The 23,046-nt window shown below is 31.4% G+C and overlaps 1 protein-coding gene across 1 annotated transcript in view; it reads left to right on the forward strand.

The window, feature by feature from the left end:
• Positions 1-23,046, forward strand: part of LOC132923691 (uncharacterized) — a 350,681-nt gene that overhangs the window by 153,321 nt on the left and 174,314 nt on the right. The window contains exons 3-4 of the mRNA XM_060987614.1: positions 2,589-2,838; positions 3,956-4,062. Of these exons, the coding sequence (XP_060843597.1) occupies positions 2,589-2,838; positions 3,956-4,062 (357 nt within the window). The remainder of the gene's footprint in view (positions 1-2,588; positions 2,839-3,955; positions 4,063-23,046) is intronic.

Here is a 23,046-nt window from a genome sequence, read left to right on the forward strand (position 1 = left end):
TCGGTCCGTCGTACGTTTAAGGTATTTTCTTTTACTGATTACATAATTATATTATAATCCAGATATGTAATGCAGTCTCTATTTGTGTGTGCAGTAACGCATACAGTGTTCAGTAGCAAATGACAAATGGACGAAAAAAGTATGTTTACTAGTTACAAACCCTTAAAAGATGTTTGTCTTGGTATGCTAAAAATAAAAAAAATAATGGTAAAGTGTGTAGTAGTAAAGTTTACAAAAAATAGAGACTGATGTAATTATTGTACAATGTATAGCACACGATATAGATACTCAAAATATACAGTTCTTCGTCGCATCTAGACCTAGCCTAATATTAAATTAATACCTACTACTTTTTATAATAGGGGCATAGGCACAACTAGACCTCTTAAACGTGCAGTGCTAAAACTGTTGACATTTTACCAATCGATGGTATTTCACTTAAATAATAATTGTTAGGTATAAGAAACAAGAGGCGCGAAATTTTAACTTGGAGGTGCTAAAGACCTTTTTGCGTCCCCCCTAGTTGCGCCACTGAATAGGGGACATATGTTAATACACTATGAACATTTATTAAACAACACAGGAAGCATGACTTAATATCATATTTGTTATACATTTTTTTTAAATTTAACTTACAATGTTTTTGTGAGTGTTCAATAAAATTGCATAATATGTAATAGAAATTTGGAGAATGAGTTAAAACATAGGCCTTAAGTAACAACAAATTTAAACTAAACAAAATATTCCTTGATACAAATATTTCTGTTCCCGATGCAGATACTAAAGAATAAAAATTACTTAAGTCTGCACAACAATAGTTTATAATATTCTCACTAATTATCATGCCTTCCATATTAATTTAATTTCTATGAAATTCTTCAAATGCCAAGTAAAGCCGAATTCGTGGTATTGTAAAGTAGTTTTCAAGTGCCACATTATTGTTCATTGAGTAGGTCACAATGTATGTGTTTAATTTGAATTTAATAATGTATGATTGAATACCAAACAAGTAATGATGTCGGGGTGTGTTAGACGTCAACCTCTATTTCTAAGGATGTTTTATTAATTTATTTATTTTACTTTTTTATTTTATTTTTTATTAAATAGTTTACAGAATAAACAAAATCATTCTATTATCATCTTTCCGAAAATATAAATGCATTTATGCATTTGATATTTTCTAATTTCTTTAAGAACTACTTGTAAGGGACGTTATATTAAATTTTATAATGACACATAAATCGCTACTAAGAAAGTAACTATGCCTATAGTTGCCATAGCTGCAACTGATATACGAGGAATCGACGTCATCTTAAAAGGTCATTCTTAGTATGCTAGTACTCGTAGTATATTATATAAATAATAATAAGATATCTGAAAAAAAAACAATAATTAGTTGTAATCAACGATTTTTTACAAAGAAATATTCATCAGCCGTTAAAAGATTTGATAAATTGCGCCGTGTAAATGCGGACAACTTGGCTAAACGCCAACGTCGAATAATACTCCTCCGGAGAAATTTAGCTGGTTTAACATTAATATTCATTATTTTTTAGTTTTTATTGATTTTAAATTTGGATCAACATTATTGTATGATGGTTTTGTACAATTGCAATAAGTAGACGAAAAATAAGCCGCAACTTGGGTTCATATATTTTTTAAAACGTCACGCGTATACCTTACGCATTCGTTTTATTCTTTATATTTTTTTGTTTATAAAACCTTTATTTGAACATGATCATCCATGTTGTGAAATGTGGCCGTGTCAACAGAAAACTTTGTGCACTATATTCCGAGCACGTCCACCTCTGGTAGAATGGTGATGTAATTTTATTCACAGAAGATAGTTTTCTGTCCGGCACACATGTGGTGTTACAATAAGTTTATTTGAAGAAAACGAAGGAACGGGATCATCAGTGCACGCTTGCGGGGGACTCAGTACTAAAAATGACATATGCATTTTTTTTTAACATTATTATTATTATTGTGCATTCATAAACCTGACGCGGATATCCTAAAATGTTAAAATTTATTAAATTTACCGTACGATCTGACGATCATCGTAAAAATGGCTTTCCCATCGGTTTCGAATGAATTATTATAGCCAAGAACCAACCCAGTTTTATCAACTAAAAATAGTATAGCAACGGTCCCCGTTTTGATTATGAAACCGAATTTTTATTTATTTATAAAATATATGGTTTTATTTTTTAAATTTATTTTTAATATTTTTCAGCAAATGAGTCCTATATTTTTTAACAAAATATTTGAATCAAGGTTTAAGTACATACGTAAATGTATTTATTTCCTCGTGTTAAATTTTGAGTTAATTTTGAAATGTGTTGATTTAACAATGATGAGTTTTTTTTACCTTTTTTCAAACAAAGAGAGTGAGCTATAAAAATTGTATGTTACATTATTTTATTCCACATCTTTGTCGTACTATAAATCAGTATATATTATTTTAAATTCATATTTGAAAAAAAAATGTATTATTTATTGTGTTAAGTTTTCTTCTTATATTCAATCATTATTTTCTTTACATGAACTCTTTTTGACGACGTCTTCGATGCTGTTGTATGTTGCAGGTGGTGTAACACTCACCGAGCTTCGAGTGCCCACTTCCGTAATGGCCAGCGTAAAAAATGGCGTCGTGCTTGATTGCTTGTACACGCTACGTCCAAATTCTATCGGTCTAGTAGTAGCCTGGTATTTCAACAACAGCGCCAGACCGGTTTATCAGTGGATTCCCGGACAGAAGCCTTTGAGCATCGGCGTGTTCCGTCACAGAGCCAATCTTGACTACAAGGTGTCCGATGACAACGAAACTATGCACAGGTAAAAATAATATGGGCGTTCGAATATTAGAAAGGCGATTTTTGAAATAATTAAAATAAACATTTTTTTTAATTACAACAAAAACTAAAATCATTTAAAAAAAAAAAATTATAATATTCAGTTAGAAATACGCAGTTTTAACTCAAAATTTTTACTTAATTCTATAAGAATCATTTTGATATGATTTATTAAGAATATTGTTTTAAATTATCAAGCATGAATTGTTAAATTACAAAATATATTCCACGATTTAAATGATTTGGTTACTCAACTCGGGGTATTATATTTGTTTAAAAATAGACAAACCCATTATAAATAATTATTAAACACATAAAATAAAAATAAAAATATATACAAGTTATGTATATGAACACATTGAAGCAATTAGTAAAATTAGTTTTAAAAATAGATAAGAAAAATAAATGTTTAATATTAGCAAGTATCGACACGTCGATCATTGTCTCGAATGTAGCTAAAAATATGTATAGTATATAATCATGCATACTAGTCCCTGACTATCCTACAGTCATTATTAATTATCCTTATTATAGATATGAGTTTGAAGTGATGTAATAAAATTATGATAGACCTATTTTCTCTTTTGATGTTAAAAGAAAATAACAATGTACAGTTATTAATTGTATTGAATGAATTTAAATTTTAAACTTCAAATAAACGAAAAATAAATAAAGTAGACATTTCATGATTTCCCAAGCGTCGGTGGTTAATTTTAAGTTACCCGAATAATGTGAAAAATATAACCAAATAATTATATCTCATCTCATCTATAGTATGCCCTACCCAAACTGCTTGTGTAAAGTCAATCTTACCCGATTAATTTCAACTTAATCCGTAAATCGGGGATTACTCATATAGGTTAGGTTATATATGATATTAATTATACGGTAAAAATAATAAAATTACAATTTGGCAGTTGCTCCGTATTAACCTAAAAAAAAAAATTAAAAAATAATAAATTGCCAGTAAAAATAATAATATGTGTCTCTTAAATTGGAAAATTTTATGAATTATCATAACTAGTAATAATGTAGCAAATGCACGTATTAAACTAAACTTTAACTAAACTCTTTATTTATATATATAATATTAAACACAGGGCCTTGCACATCATTAATCCGACCATCGAGCTCTCCGGCGACTACAGATGCGTCGTGTCTACTTACCACGATGAAGATTTCATGATCAAAAGGATGATCGTATACTGTGAGTACTCACAAAATTATACATAAATGCAATATTATATTTTATTAGTAATATTCAGTGGTGTCATTTCAGTTTTTGAGAGGAGGGGGCAACGTTTTGACCGGCTCATAGTAGTAATAATAATAATAAAAAAAAAACCACTAGCTAACAATTACATTTTTATCTCAATATAAACAGACTTCTCATCATAGGTGAACCTCGGTGGGAGGATTTAGGGGGGCTTATTGCCCAAAAAAATCGAAGGTAATATGTTATACTTATCTCAGAAGACCGCGATTATACTCTAGGTATAAATAAAACATTTCTTTGAGAGATAATAATGTCTAAATAATACATATTATATGATATGTAGAAGGATACCCAATATTACCTATTAGCATTGAGTATATAATATATTGTATACTCAATGCTATTAGCTATTATATGATGACTTATTTTGAGGGTAATTTTACTTCAATTTATGTCCCATTTTCTCCAAATATGAGTATTAAGGTATTTACAAAAAATAAAACCAAATTAGCACATACGACATACCCAGCCCCGGCCGTCCTGAGAGCGGCCCACTAATGACAAGGGGGGGGGAGAAATGCCCACCTTGCCATCACCCAAATGACGCCACTGGTGATATTATTATAGCAATAATTCGATAATGTAATTTCAAATACGTATTATTTCGTTTAATTTTATGCACACGTGATTATTTTTATGTGATTGTTCACATTATATAATATTATAATGTATTTAAATATAAATATCGCCGTGCTTGAACAAAGTTTGAAATACAAAAGTAAAATAGTTTTATAAAATATTTCCAGAATTAAATCGGAAACAATAATTTATTTAACTGTGGGTACAAAAAATAAAAGTGGTAACATTAAATTCATTTCAGTGTTACATTATAAATACGTAGTTTTTATAAATTATAATACACCTGCTCAACACGCAATAAAATATTTCATTCTTTAATACCATAATTTTCTATTTTTGAACAACATAATACTAAGTACTAATACTAGTATAGAGAAAGAAAAATGGTCGTTCGTATTGGAAAAATTACATGTTATGAGGTACCAAAACATGTTTGCGATTAGCGATCTTAAATTTTCGTATTGTTTATAAAGTAGCCGAATTGTTTTATGTTATATTTCTAGGAAAAATAATAATTATAGCATGTAAGATAAAATTAAAAAACAAAATAGACGAACATAATAATATTATACTGTTATAAATGGACTGAAATTAACATTATTGTTACAATTTCAATTTCAATTAAAAGTCCCAAAAATGGAGAAATTCGATATCGTCACAATATTTATTATTCTCTGTATAATATTATATTTAATACAAAATCAAATATTTCGTCATTTTATTTTGTAGGTCTTCGTTGAATATATAAAATTAATTAAATGTTTTATTCGTTTTTTTTTTTTTGCATATCTTCGATGATTTGCGATGTTATATTTCATCATTAAACGCGTATATAATATAATACTATAAATTGGTTTTGTAGTGAAAAAAAATTACTTCCATTCATTAGTAATATAAAAATTAGTAATTATATTATGGGTTTACTGTTGGTACACAATTAGATTTTTATGAAATTTTAATACCCAAATAGACCCGTATGGGATTATCGCGAAGTTCAATAGGAAGCGTTATAAATCACCATAGGCTATTTAAATATTTGTACCTGCGGTTTGTGTTTCCGGAATTTGATATAACTGAAAAGGAACAAATGGAACACACACTACGCATTGAAATTAAAATAGGTGTGTAAAAAAAAAAAAAAAATCAATGGTCGTGAGACATATAGTGTATATTTTATTAGTGTAGACGTGTAATTTGATAGTTAATTCGTATTTATATGGAGTGTAATTTTATATCGTGACTGCCAACAATGGGTACACTATACATCATACAATATTATAATATTATCATACTATCATTTCAATAAAATTGATTACATCTAATAATTATTATATTCCTAGTCACATTCGTGGCGTGCTTCTGTACCTTATATACCTTGTATGTTCCTTATGTAATTGGTACTGCAGGTGCAACGAAACAAACTTATTATCCCACCGCATTGATATTACATTTTTCCTTGACCTTTATCGACAAAACGTTGTGTTCTCTTAATCAACTGTTATCATACATTGTGTGGACCATTATCGTTATTATTTGCTATTCTAATATTATATAAATTTAATCAAGTACGATAAGATGTCAATCACAAGTCAACAATCAACAAATTACCTTGGAATAATCTTATAACATTTACTGACTTTGGGGAACTTTGGCACATCATACAAAAATAAAAACAAATAACAAATAATAATAATAAAAGGCTATACCCAACACACTCATTATTAAACTTACATATTATATTTTAATAATCAAAAAACGAATATACAAAGCAATAATACAACTAGTTTGGATTTATTTAATTCGAAAAATTGGGTGAATTAATGCGTTGAACATTCATGCATTTGAGCCTTTCACTCAATCTTCTTATGATTAATAACTGTAGCAACAGAATAAATCTTAAATGCATCACAATAATAAATCAAGTTAATTTAAAAACTATCATCGAACACAAACAACTTTACTGCCGATGATTCAATTTCCAGTTAACCATTAACAAAGATAAAAATAAATATATATTCGTAAATTTTCCCCAAAACTATTTCTTACTTAACTAATATAAGATAATCACATTAAACTGGTATACGGAAGATCTAAAAAAATCAATTTATAATATCCTCATTTCGGGAAATGCTGAAATGTTTACCAACATTATAATATAGCATATAACTTACCATACATTTTTCATATTGTAACTCATAACCAAAATAATTATAAATTATACTTTATTTAAAAAATGGCAAAATAAGGGGATTTATATGCTCAACTGTATTATTTTATTTAGTCTGATATTTATTTGAATCAAATACTTTTCAATTAGCTATAATAATAGCAGGACCAGTCATTTATTTTGAATTGACATATCTTACCATTTATAGGTTAATATTTGTATATTTTCTACTGAAATAAATAGTCAACAATCGCCTTTGGTATATTTATGTAACTATACCATGACTCCTGGGGGAAAAAAAAAACTAATTAGTTTTGAACAAAATTTAAGACGTTAACAACCTTTATTCTTACAACGTCAGTAGTATAATACGAACCCGCAGTAGCGTAGACATAGAGTCGCACGATTCGTTGATGTGTCGTTTATTTTCTTCCCTTTTGTGATAGAAATTTAGTATTATCACTCCCTGTAGAAAAAATCTTTTGTGCGTCGTCGAACGTCGCGTGGTTATTTTTCAACGACCGTTTTCTTCTCGCGCACGTCAAATAATGAAACTGAATCGGTACGAAATCGATCCTTGAAAAAGTTGTACTATTATAACTTATATACATAATATTACTATAATTTGAACTACGACGTTTTTCCGTGATATCGCATGCAAATCGTGTGAGCGCACAAATGTAAACTGAGGCTATATCGATTTGTTTAAGAAATTATTAACGGACAAAGAAGTAAAAAAATAAAAATAAATAAACACTAAGCGTGCACACAATTCTTAAATTAATTTCAAACTTTACGATAAAATGGTCTTAAAATATATTATTAGTCCAAACTATTATTATTAATTAGGTTTATTTTCAATGTTATTTGAAAACGCTTATTTACTATCAATAAAAACTAATAGGTATGTATTATAGTTTATGTTAGTATATTGTGTTCGTATTTATATGTGTGAGTCTAGTAAGTTTATGTTTTATACCTAATGAATACGTTTGGTCATGTTATCGTGTTTGATTATGAGGGGCGATATCGTGTATTGAATTTGACTTAGTATTGGTATTAAAATCGAAAATTTTCTTTTATTTCATAATTTGTTCTATAGGTGGCCATCGATAAATATAGTTATTTGATGGGAGGATTGCCATGCATATTGCACATTTTGTAGATAGTCGATATATTTTATGATTTTCACCACAATAGACATAATATATTTGAGGTGTGTTTTGCTGTATACTCTAACTTGGACATAGTTTAGGTAGTTTAGAGATTTTAGTGCCTGTTTGTTGACTTGAGATGCATAAATTTTTAAATTGATGTGGCACGAATATTATGACTCCTCTAATATATCTTAGTAGTTTAACTTTAGTTCTAAATCAAAAAAATAAATAAATAGTATTTGGGATTTTTCGCATATTTTGTGACGATTTTTCTTAATTTTTCAGCAAGAAATCTGTTTGTTCGAATTCCGATTATAATATAATTGAATATTATGATGAGACAATCTAAAATTATGGTTTTTTAATTGTAATCTATACGTAGTAGTTCCGACCTCTAACTATCTAAAAAACTCGATAATAGTTCTCTCCATTTTCTCAATTTATAGTTTACATTTAAATAGTATGTTAGACTAATTTGTAATATGTATATTCTTTGAATATTAAAACTAATTAGTAATTAGTACCTACATGCATTTTGCAATAGAAAAGATTGGAATGAATGTAATTTGATTTCGGAAGAAACTTTTTGAAGAACTTAAATATATATTAGATTAGTGTGCCTTTTACACTTCTAAAGTAAATCAAACTTTCCAAATTACGACATTTTCACACGAAAAACAAGCTGACAATGGAATTGTGTTTTTTTCCTAATTAAAGTCTGCCGTTGTTATCTCATAGAGATCAGTCACAGTCTATTTGTAGTTTTGAACAATTTAATTTGACACAGTACGAGTACAGATTTCGAGGGTTTACTACTGTAGCTTTTGTTCGCAGATGATACAAACTTTGGTCGTATTAGAAAGTCAAAAAACCTCGTTTTCCACTGTGCCAAGAAGCTGTTAAACTTTGGTACGATTCCAATGTCCTTCTTCTATTTTCTTAGACGCACCGCATTCGATGTGTTCTTAAGTATTCTATATAACTAGTATTTTACGTGTACACATATTCACACACACACACATATATATATATATATATTGATATGATAGATACCTAATGGTGACTTCGAGGATTAAATGGTATACTTTATTTTGGTAAATGAAAACCTACGGACGCAATACACTTTTCGTTGTATACGATCGTTATAAATACTAGCAAAATATAATGATATTTGAAACAGTGCTCGTTTACTCGAAACGTAAATATGTTAATATATTATTATTTCGATCGGATATCCGACAAAATTATATCAATATTTTATATATTCTTTGAAAATAAATTACACAGTTTTGTTTTTTATCGTAATGATATGGGTACGGACAGTTTCGAATTACATATCGATAATAATAATGTTATTGTTTGACATTCCTGGTATTCGGTATACTTAGCATTCCGCAAAGTCGCGTTCCGACGGTTTTTGAATATTATCTAATAAAAAATTAATTGGTTTAATACGTTATATTGTTCAGGTACATCTAATAGTATACCGGGAATCGTTATTATATACGCAGTCTAAAACATAAGCAAACACACAACATGGAATGTTCGAATGTTAATTTAGTGTTTCCATTCTACAACCATTCTGCAAACATACCAAGTGTAAACATCGGAACCGCCCCACAGGAATAGTGCAACTGTGTATATATACGTGTTTACGTCAATCTCGAAGAACATTATAACGAAAATTTGACGGTGTAATTCTGTTGTTGGGTTTACATATTTGCTTTTTTTTTTTTGTTCGTCACAGCAGTCTACGGAAGGAAATAATGATGAGTAATAACCCATAATAATATAATATTATTTAATATATTATTATTGTTATGTATTGTGTGTGTGTTTTTTTTTTCGTTTCGATAATATTATTACAGCTCCATCTTATTATTGTACGGATGAGCGTTTAGGTACTACAGGAAACTCAATATTTATGCACACAGACCCAAAGTTTGAACGAGAAAAAATATTTGTCTACTTTGCACACGAGTCAAATACCTATGTTAATATATTTTAATAGTTAATAACACACTTGTTCGGTATTCTTTATTAAATTTCCATGGTTGGCTCGTGATATGCTAATATTATAATAATATAAATTATTATAGTACAAATTTGTACTATGAAAATGCGTAGTAAATATTATCACAGAGAAACGAAAACAAACAATATTTTACTTATCGGCCATTCGTGTATCTGACTCTAGTAAATATAATATTGTGTACAGGTCTATAATGTTCAGCCGTTAACCAATCGAGTCGGGTCACAAATATTACATATGCTTGGAAACCAGATTGCTGATAATGTATACCTAGGTACTAACTTAATATGCAGTTTTTACATAAAATTACGTATACTTATATACGATAAATTACTATATTATTCTATTTCATTTTTCAAACCAAGCACATAGCCGAAAAAATAAATCCTTTTGATTTAAACAAATCGACAATTTTGTACGAATTCTACAATTGTCTGAAATAAAGCTTAAACCGCTAATCATATAAAGTTCAAAATATATAATGCAAATTTTAATATCGCATACTCATATTTTTATCATGTCTGTAGTTATAATAATAATATTTAAGACGCATACTTATATTTAAGTTAGTACTTAGTATTGTTAATACTATCCAAATCACAAATGGTATCCCGGTTTCACTAGGTCGTGGGTTGCACACACGCATGGTATACAGTGGTGGGTACTTGGGGTGACTACGGGGCAAACGTACGATATTTCTCGGATAATATTTTCAAGACAAATTTCTCGTAGATCATTTGAAAAAAAAAATTCAGAACATAAACGTGTGATACTCGAATCTCTAATGATGTCGATGACATTTCAAAACTACAATACGTGCTAATTATAATAAAAAAAAATAATAATTTTAATTATAATATGTACGTAATTATTATTCGTCTACGTTTTATAGACGAGTGCACATTTTGTGTCCCTCCCCGATCAATGTTTTTACATTCCCAAATCCGTCCACGCGTCGCATCCAACACGACGTACCCTATATACCAGATACCTACAATGTGATACCTAACAGAGTTGTGATCTAGCGCAATCGGAAAAGACCTCTATATGACTAAAATATTAAATTATATCGCAATATAATACTCATCAGTCGTCGCAGTCGCGTAGCGAGTTTACGAACAAAATTTTGTTTTAACATAATATATATTAATATTTCGTCGATAGCCAGACCGAAGAGCGCGGTGAAATTTTCCCACCTCCACTGGGTAACCGCCCCCGTGGTTTAATATTAACAATAACAATAACTACGCATGTATTAACCGATATTATACGATAATATGTAAATTTTCTCCTCTGGTCGTCCGAGAAAGGGCTGACGAACCGACCGGTACCGTATCAACTACCGATATTATATATTATTTAGCCGTCGCGTATTTCGAACGCATGTGGCACGCGTGTGCATGCATAATATGCCTAGCGACTCTAAATATGTCGGGCCCGTCGAATTAACACACGCTAATCGTATGCACGCGCATAAACGATACCGCCACCGCCGCCGAGTGCGCCACAATATTATATTATTATATCGTCGTTTGTGTTGTATATCATTATTATTATTATTATTATTATTATTATTATTGTGTGACATAACAGAATAAATTAGGTACATCGCGTATAATGTGACGCGCGCGCTTTATAAGTAATATACGTATAATAATAATATTGTAATATAACTATAATACGTATATTATATAGCTGACGATATACCAACACCGCGGTGGAGGTGATTTTAATGAAGTGCCGGTATAGCAGTTGGAATTTTTATTTTACGGGATACGTCTGAAGGCACAAAACAGAACAACGCTGTACACAACATAGAAATCGAATAGAACAATATCGGTTAAAATTACATTTTTTAATTTTACAAAAAAAATCAAATTAACATTCAGGATTTAGATGAGGGCGTTAGACATTATAAAAAAACATATTGATTAATACAAAAAATATATATATATAATATAATTCATTGAAATAAAATGTTTTCAAAGAGAAAATTATAATAATTGTATTATCTTTGTTGAATTAAACTTGTCTGTAGACTGCAGACAAAATAATACTCTCATTTGTACCAGGGAGGGGTAACTGAAAGTTATTAGTGGGCCAATTTTTAGAAAATTAAAATTTAGCGGTCCAAAAAAGGTCATTCAAAATATGCATTTAATTTAGACGTTAGTCGTGGCATTGAGCCACAGACCCTTAGCTAAAACTTAAATTGGACGGGGGACCCCTAATTTGTGATTACTTACTTTTAAATTTTGTTTAGTTATAAAAATAAAAAATAAAATTATAAGATTTATTTTAATTTTACATATTAAGTACCTTTTTGTAATAATATAAACATTATAAACACAGATGTTCTCAATAAATACAATACAAAGAGATTTATTTGATTTATAAAACTTGACTTAATACAACATTATTGAAATTACCACTATGTGTTTAATAATTATTCCATTAAAATAAATTAAAAATATCACCTCAGTATTACATAACCACTGACACCCCCCCCCCCCCACACACACACATCAACACCAATTGGGAACCACTGCCATAGACGATTGACTTTGAAATGACTATGCATGACTATATTATACTAACACATGAAAACTATGTGATGTAATTTGAAAATGTAGCCTGGGCCAGATAAAAAAGTTTCGCGCACACCCTTGATCAATACAATAAAATATTTAATAATATAAATACAATATTATTCGTTTTATTATTTAAATCATACCATGCAAATATTATTATATATTTTATTTTATTTTCGTATTAAAACTTCGGTGATTTTGATTTTATTTTTTTAAATACCGTTCCGTTTGTTGAAACGCGGGGGTTAGGCTCCTCTAGGCCAATGCCGTTTATGAATTAGCGTTAAATTGCTTATCTAAAACGCCGTGGTACATTAATAATATTTTTAAAAATAATAATATTGACGTATTGTATTGAAAAAACAAAAGATTAACTTTAGGTTAACAAAACAATTATTAATTCACGTGTACTATATCGATATATTATCCTTCACAATATTTTAGTTTTATTTACAAATAACTCGGTGGCAATAATTAAAATAATATATATATTTTTTTAATTACAGCGAAACTTCCACGACCGCGCGTGTATAATATAATATAATATCATAATCCGTCCGGAAATGACTCACGAGTTGAAAATATAATTTGAAATGCACAGACCTATATTATAATATCTTCCATTCGTATAATGGTATTATTTTATTTAAACATGTGCGCGACATAACGATATTGTTATCCCACTTATTATATTATGTGCGTGTTCGACCTTTCAGTTGGCGACGGACAGCCCACTTTACCACACGTACATTATAATTTCAGTGCATAATAATAATAATAGTAATTTATTCAAGAGGACACCATCGAAAACATTTTCTGTTTTTAATTTCGTTTTTATAAATTATTGGAACCGACCACACAGCCCGAAGGCAGACAGATCGAATTTTTTCGTTCACTTCACGAGCGACGAGTTTTGACAGTTTGTCATGACGTATTGTAGCGCAGTATTATTATACCCGTCGCGGACACTGACGGTAATAAAAATATTTTCGTTATACATCAACATCGACATCCTTGGCCGCCGGCTGACTAAGTTTTAAAACGAACTCGTTAAAACCAGCAGCGGCAGTAAATATACTGTTTTGAATCGTTTTATCATAATATTTCCAGGTATCTCCTGCGGCATCGAGTCGGCGTCGATTTATAATATTATTATATTATTATTATTGTCATAATATATTTCTATATATCTGTCTGGTACCTGACACCAGTAGTTGTAGGTTTAATCGCTTAGCAGTGGCTTTGTGTTGTTATTGTGTGTATAATATGAATTCGATGCAAATGTTTGATTCGATTAATGTACGACTCCATAATATATTATATTTTAAGCGCGTTAAAATATTTCAGTCACAATGAATATTGATGATATTATTACCTACAATCTACACAATAGTGATATACCCGCGTATATCACACGGAATTTGATTAATCATCTGCAGACGTGGATTTAGAACTGGATAATAATATGATTATACGCAGTTAATAATTATTATATACGTATTAGTATAAAATACTGTTTTCGAAACGACGATAGCGCAGCATAATAATAATTATAAATATTATATTATTTAATAACGGTAATAATATTATTAATACGTGTAACGCTCGATATCGCCCGAATCTACTGAAATACGTATACACCACCTACGCTAATTATTATTCGAGAAGAAACCCGGTTACGGTGTGGGCGCGCGAAAAACCCGTCGTTGGTGTCGCTATGAACATTTCGCTCACACAAAATTGTCATTTTAAGAACCACTGGTTTAAAATTTTAAATATTATTGGATTTTGACAATATTACGTATATAAATGCTTTCTTGAGTTATTTACAAAAAATGATTACGGAAAAATCTTAAAAGTTATAAATAATCTTACAAAGTTATCGGAGTCCAATGTTGCCGTATACGTAATAATACCGCATGTAGTTAGCGTTGTATTCGCCCGTCATTGACCGCCTTACCGTAAATTGTATAATATATATATACTGTTTTTATTTTCGGTTTATTATCTTGTTATTTTATCATCATCTCATTATATATTATTATACTATAGCAGTATAATGTTGATATTTGTCAGTACCATATTTGTATGCTCACACTCGCATTTTGATATGTGAGCGAAACCAACTATGGGTTAAACTGGTCGACGAATCGAGAAAAATTCTGGGCACAGACCACGATCGGAACTCGATTAGAAACTGCGGCGACGAAAACATAAAATATAAGCTTACCATTATAATTATCGCGAAATGCCAAAACCTATACGAAAAATATTTTTCACTCGCCCCGTTTTTGTTTTTTCGGGTCTTGTTAGTCTTTATACCGCGGTGGTTAGTGGTAGTCGCCACGCGGTCATCCCCAAATCCAATTATTATCCGACCACAATAAATCTCCCTCGCCACGCACGCGCGTGCGTTCCGCGATCTTGGGCACACAGAAAGAGAGAGAGAGAGAGAGAGAGAACCCCGTTCGATTGAACACAATAGTCGAATAATAATATAAAGTTTTGTTTTTTTTTATATTTTTTTTTGTTGGCGTTTTTTTTTCGTTTCTCTCCACCGCCATTACGCTTATGCCGTCGCTTATAAATTATTATCATTATATTTACGGTTATCCGTTTTCCACGCCGCCGGTGACGTGTACAATACAAAATACGCGTAACCGATTGAACGAACGGCTCGCGGAACAATCGCCACAGTCGCGTGACAAAACTTTCCGTCGAAATAATACCGAACCGTTCGCGCGTTAAAATGCCAACGCCGTCGCGATAACTACACGTAAAATGTATACGTACGCGCCGCCCCGCCGCCGCCGAGGATGGGGGCCCCGTGAGTTATGTGCGTCGCACTAATTATCGCTATGAAAACGCGGCGCACCGCGAAGGACCAACGTGATAATAACAATATGACGTTTTCCGACGACTATTATATTAATATTTGTTTGAAATTTTTACCAGTAGGTACACTCGGACTCTCGAATCCTCCCACACGAGCGCTCGGCGATCGCTGTCGACCGCCGTCTGCTCGCGCTTGATAAAACCGTTCCGTGTGGGAGACTGACGCGTTTTGTTTTCTATCTGCTCTACTCCGTATTTTACATTTTTAATAAAGGAATTATTCACCGCCGGGAAAACATTTTGTCCAAAGTGCTTTATTGTCTGTTTAAAGAATTTTGGTTTGGTTTCTTTTTTCCCCCTTATTCTTATTGGTCCACTTTTATCTTAAAACAATTTCCCAATTTCGCTTTCTCTCGGCTATCGTAAAAATCCCTTTGATATGTTTTATTATTATCCTCCGGCGTTTTTCGAGCATTTTTGAGCTATTTTAAAACATATTTACGTATACGCGATACACATTGATTTCGTGGCTCGTGTATACAACACCACCGTGCGCTACACAAACTGTATAATAATAATATCGCATTAGGCCGTTTCAACAAGATCCGTTTCTAATTTCTCGGCCCCGAGTTTCCGCGAATACATTCTCCATTTGTAATGAGTTTGTGCGAAGAATGTGTACAACATTCTCGTTTTGGGCTCCGGGCCGGCAGACTGCGTAATTTATTATTTTCGACGGAATGAAATACGACGATTCATGCTGATACTCACGGCCAGTGCCGGATCTAGTATATTTTTTACTCGGGGCAAAAAGTATAAAATTAGCATCCTCTCACAATTCAGCCCCCCCTATATTATGTCATTGTTATACTTAGGTACCAGTTACTCTCTCTCTAAAAAAAAAAAATGGGTAAACAAAAATTATTATTAGGTAATTTTGCGCCCCCTCCCCACACCCTACAAAGACTTCCGGTGTAAATGCCCCGGTTCGCCGGCCCTGCTCACGATTGAGTTGAGGTTATAGGGTTAAAATCCCATAATATCATTGACGTTTTGGTATATTTTTTTTCAATATAATAATATAATAACAAAAAAACACAATTGTTGTTTGGAAATCTGACAAATAATACCCTTTTTGTCCCTTGATAATCTTAAATCACAATACATTATCTCAGCGGATAATATAATATAATAATATACCATATTATTATTATGTCTACAGCTTAGATCACATTCAATCTGAGAACCATATGGGTACAAATCTAATTCGGACGAGTATAGTTGATTAGTCACGAGCTTATATGGAATATAATATAAGTATTTAACATATTATTATTAGATGTGCAGAGCGAAATGGCACTAATATTATTACTCGAGTGAACGGAGATTACCGATCTACGACCACTATTCGCAGTCACTTTTTCCACCCCCCCCCCCTACCATTAATACACCCAGATAACTATTATACTGATAAATTATACAAATAACCGACGAGATATTAAAATAATGAGAAAAAGACCTCTTTGAGCACAATATATTATAATAATACGTTTCCGCGGTTATTTTATCAGATTCGGGAGTTTATTATAATTATTTGCATAAGTATAATTAATATTATGTAATATAATATTTACACGAAACCGTGATAATATCATCGCAGTCGTCACCGACCACACACAAATCAATAGTTGTCATCGTCCGCATACACGTAAATCTCGTGTTCAGTGCTAAGTCGTGCATTCCGCCTCACGCTCGATACCTCTTCACACACGACTGTTGTTGTGCGCGATGACTGTTCTAGTTGTAGTACAAGTGGTGACGAGCTGCTCTCCACGCTCGCGCCGGATTGACACAATTAAATATATTAGCCGACGATTCGTGTGCAATATTATGCAATCGCACGCACCGCGTATTCTAACAACATGATATTATTATCATCATCATATTACACGGGCGGCGTGGAACGATATTAATATAATATTATAATACACTCGCATTCTACAGACATTTATCGATGCTTATAATATTATAATCGCAGAGGATGTTGTCAGTCGTGTATTAGACGAAATTTCCACGAAAGCTCAATGTCCAATTAGCCGATATATTATAGCGTATGTAAACGATACACACTTGATAAACGTAAATTGATAACGTTAATCGAAATTCGATTAACACAATCGGTAATCTCAACAAATAGTTTAATTTGATTTTTCAATCAGTTTCGGAATTTAATATAATATTTAAAAAAAGAAAATACAATAAACTCGATGATTTAAGACTGTCAAGGTATTTGCAAAGTAGTCATAATAATAATATAATAGCACTATTTCGATATAACATGACACAGACGTCGTTAGACAACTTATAATAATAATAATTCATACACAATTTGAAAACCTCCTTATCTGCGATTCAATATTGTACTCAAATACGTATACCACCGTTTGGTTTTGATCATAATTATTTGACGATTGCAATATATTTACAGTGTACTTTATTATCATATTCAATTTACTTAATAATAAAAATATATATGTAATACTAATAATGAAGTATTAATTTCAAATATTTTGTTTAAAATGTTTAAATTATTTTGAATCCAAGAATTCATGTACTAGAATCAAAATATATTTTAACTATTTCTTAATTTTTTTGTAGGATTGTTCACGCTTAATTTATTTGTAAATAATATCAAACCAAAATTACTTCATTTTATTTTTGATATATAAATCTTTACGGTTCGTGTTAAGGATAAATTTCCAGATACTTAGCTAAAAAAGAACTGTTTGATGATTGTATTAAAAAGTCTTAAAGACATAATCCTATGATGGAAACTGTACCAAGAAACAATTAATAACTCAAAGTCTAGACTACAAGAAAATTTAATTGTTTTACAGCACAATATATTTTTACTAGTCAACATTAATACTTCATCTTAAATCATTTTTCTTCTGAATTATTTATTTGCCGCCATTAATACCCTTAAATTTAGTTAGCGTTATGGTGATTTCATTTTTAATAATAATTGGTTTTTAATCTTTCTGCAGTATTGAGTTGCAAAATTATACATCTTAAGGTTATAATTTTGCGTCAGTGTACAATTATTATTGTAGAGTAAATGCGATATTTCATACTTTAAACGTTATGTGTATTTATTTTTATAAGGTTTACTCTCGTCGAAAAATTTAATCTAACATTTTCATGACGATACAACGTATATATAATACGTATTATACGACTCATAAGGCTATTAACATCAGTTCCATCGAACCGTATCGTAACTCGTAGGAGGTAAACACCGGGAATGAACACTGTAAAACAAAATTATAGTGTCCATTACATGAGGGATAGAAAGACTGCATCGGAAAAACGTATTGGCCGTACCCAAAGGGATGAACCTTGATATACGAAATAAAAATAAAATAAAATAAATATCACCAGCTATATAAACAGCGTATACACTTGTACATATATAAAATGTATATCGGGTGAAGCAAACCGAGTGCGTGTCTGTGTCTGTGTATGAAATAGATAGACAAAGAGAGAGAGAGAGGAGAGATCGAGTGAGAGAAACTAGGAAAACAGTAACTGCGGGCGCTTATTGTTTTTTTATTTTTAATGTCGAGTCTGCACACTGTTGTCTGGAACTTATACAACTTGAACGTTTAATTTTGTACCATTTTTTGTATAATGTTTGGAAAATGCAAATTATACTGCGCGTTCATGCTTCGATGAGGCGCATCTTTAATTCGATTATGGTAATAATAATATATAATATGTAAACAAATTAATTTTGCATGATAATTTTGTAAAATTTCGCTCTAGAATTTATTTTATTTATATAATTTTAAATGAATCAAATAACCGAGAAATATAATAAACGGCTCCGCAGTCACTCGTCTTGTATTACATTTCTACTTCCACCTCTTCGCGTGAAACCGTAGGGCAAGTAGTTGCAGATAATATGACACGAAATGCATACATAAAACGCGTTGGTTTTAATGCATGCATACAATTAATTTGTTCTAAGTCAGGAATTTAAATGCGAAACCCGATTAATTTATTGTCGATTGAAAATAATTAAAGCCGTTGCGTAATACAAACGTTTCTGAACGTAAATAATAATTAAAACATCCGAGAAAATAATAATTATGACTGTTCGATCGATAATAATATCATCGAAAATATATACCTAAGAAGGAAAAATTGCTCGTGATATATAATATACGTATTAATTATATTATCACGTCCACTTGTATAATATTCATAATATTCGTTTTTCGTACACGATAATAATAATGTAATGCGTCATTATATATGTATATCGTGTAGATGACTAATCTCATATTTCTCATATTATTATAATCTCATTATTGATTACTAATATACGCTAAAATAATAATATCGTATACTGATATTGTTTACTCTCGGAAAACAGTAACCTGTAGTATGTCATTTATCACATCGGTGTTTCACTAAACATACGTTTTTAGCCGTATTATACACACTATAATATTGTATGTGATACGTTTATTGGAACAAATAACGCCTGCAATGAAACGTCAATAAAGACAATTCCCTACACTGCGCGGGAACTTGGATTTGAATTTCAGAGCTTTCATGAATTTCCGCTGTATATTTCCAAGGACTCTTCTACTGATATTTTTAATAATTTTTTTAAACAGACTTTTTCTGTCTCGAAGAGAGAACGACAAGATTGAGGTTACAATATTATTAGATAAAAATTAAGATTTATTTGAAAACTAAACGGGTTTACTTTTCTAAATTTGCCAATCACTGTATAAATCAGCAATCACGCTTCTGTTGCAATTGCACATGACATATGTTATATTATTGAATTCGCTATGCACAGTAAGTTGTGTATACGCGCTAGTTCAGTCCACATTCGGACGTATACATTTCCGGAAACCACTTATATCATTATAAAAAAAGCATACACTACCTACGTTGTAAAAAATTATATTCAAATTAAGTGTTTTTTTGAAATATGTTTTATCATTGCAACTCATTATTATAATATTGTTTTGTGTTGAGTTACTTACAGTTGTTTGAATAAAATATACACGTTTCCCCGATAACACTAAATTAAAACGCAAATTACTTGTAATATATTTTATTGTTTATCTATATAAGAGTTACCTATACGTGTTGTCCCCGTCGTGTGTAAACGTGCAATATAACAAATTTGCGTTCACCTGAACCATTTATGTGTTTTCAGTTTTAATATTTTTATATAGAAAAGTGTAAATATCAAACACGAAACTAAATACATTATATTTGTATTTATACAGTGAATTTAAATACACTAAATATCGGTTTATCGTGTAAAATATTGTGAATTAAGATTAATTTAAAAACTATCGGATATTTTAATAGTATTAGGATATTTTTATGTTCTAACCTTTAAGATTAATAATATAAAGGCCCATTCACTGTAATATTAAAACTAACAACGCACTATTTCTTCTGCCAAACGCGAATTTGTTGTGTTGTATTTTTGTAGGGCGTATTACATATGTGTGAGACCTTAGCAGCGAATAGATAAATCCAGAATAAGGTTAGGGCCACAAATTATTTTTGCCAAGGAAATATATGGATTAATAAATTAGAAAAGCAATCCAGGCGTAAGGTCTAGACGGTCGGATTGCTAATCGGTGGTTATTATATAATATGTACAGATAATAATTTATTTCTTAGGAATAAACATTTCAATAACGCGGAGAATAGCTACGAATATAAAGGTTATGTTTGCAATTCATTAGACATTGAGAATGAAGAAACATTGCAATGCTTGGTCGCGTGTGTGGGGGTAGTATTATAAATAGCCACTACAGAAAAATATCTCGCCGGAGGTCTGGAATGATATAATCAAATCGAGTGGAAAAAGAGAGACACCGAGAGACAGAATTCCATAGACTGCACAAATCGGGACGTCGAAAGCGCTCGTCGAAGTATTGCAATATTTTTTATTTATTTATTTATTTTTTTTTTTTTTGGGGGGGGGGGGCGTATAATGCGTTATAAATTGTACGGCTCATAATAATATGATTATATTATAATGTTTGATGGTCGGTATATACCGATTCTGGAGGTGGTGAACTAGAACGGGTTCGTAGTGTGGTATTTATTTTTCGTCGGAAAACGGCACACGCGACTAAACGGTGAGGCTGCTGCGGCGACGGTAGTGGTGGTGGTCTGTAGACACGGAGAAAAACTCGTTTCGATAAAAGCTGCTGCAGTCTCCTCGTTTCGGTCCACGAGTGGTCGAGGTGACCGGGGGCGGGTTCGTATTATTAACCGAGTAATACCACACGGTATACATTTTATTATATAATAATATATACTGCCGGCATTACGGTGCTATCGCGCGTGGGCTTGGCCGCCCGGGTGGGCCGACGTCTAATAAAAACCGCACAATGTATATTATATTATACGCGTTATTATTATATCCTCATATATATATATATACTCAAGCGTGTGTGTGTATATCTATATAAATATACTATCGTCGGGTAACAAGGGGTTATTTTTTTATTATTTCTGCTCGTCCGCCCCTCGTCCGCGCGCGCACTGCATCTCACCGAAAACCTGCCGCGGTGGAGAGAAGATTTCTCCCGAAAAAAGATTTCCCCCGAAATAACCTTTTCGCCTCGTGCTTGTCGCACGACGTCATAGGTATCTATATATAATACATATATATATATATATATACGTATTTATGTACAATATTATATAATACGCGTACTTGCCACCGATGCCGTGACTTTTATCTCCACATAATAATATATAATATTGTATATTATATACACGTATAATAACAACAGCACTATAAGGAAGACTTTGACTTTTATAGTGTACGTATATATTATTATTTTTCGCCGCAATGTTTTTCTTTGGGTTTATACCGCAGATAATCCGAGACCGCTGCCGCCGTCGTCTACCATACGATATTATTTGTCGTGCGTTTAGTTTTTGTACAGCAGGTAAAGCGGGAAAAAAACCACCCGACTGGCCTATATCAAAAGCGTACGTACACGCGCGCGATCGTTCCGAGGCGGCGGCAATCGATTGCCGCCGAAAACGTTAACTGCATTCAAACCGTGTGAATTTTTTATACTTACGGGTTTTTCTCGTTTTTTTTTTTTTTTTTTGATAGTCGTACGGGGACGAATTAGAACTATTATGCAGTCTTACGAGTAAACGAGAAGAGTCCCGGCAAAGGGATGGGGGTTTTGTCATAATCTTTGTTATTATATTAAATAGGTATATTATCGGTTTGAAGTATTTTTTACTCGAAAATAATATAATGCCGTTCAATTGGTATCGACGCGCGAAAACGTGGTAGAACGGTTTTGAATTCGGTACCGGTAACCCGTTTGAAAAATATAATGTAGACTACGACCGTAACATAAATTAATTCCACGCATGGGTTATTGCTGTTACGGCGACCGTCCACTTTAAATATCATTTCTCAATAAATAACCATAATACGTATGTTTGTTTGAAACATAATATTTTATATACTGACTTTTG

Source organism: Rhopalosiphum padi, chromosome 3 (genome assembly GCF_020882245.1).
Source record: "Rhopalosiphum padi isolate XX-2018 chromosome 3, ASM2088224v1, whole genome shotgun sequence".
Taxonomy (NCBI): Eukaryota; Metazoa; Arthropoda; class Insecta; order Hemiptera; family Aphididae; genus Rhopalosiphum; species Rhopalosiphum padi.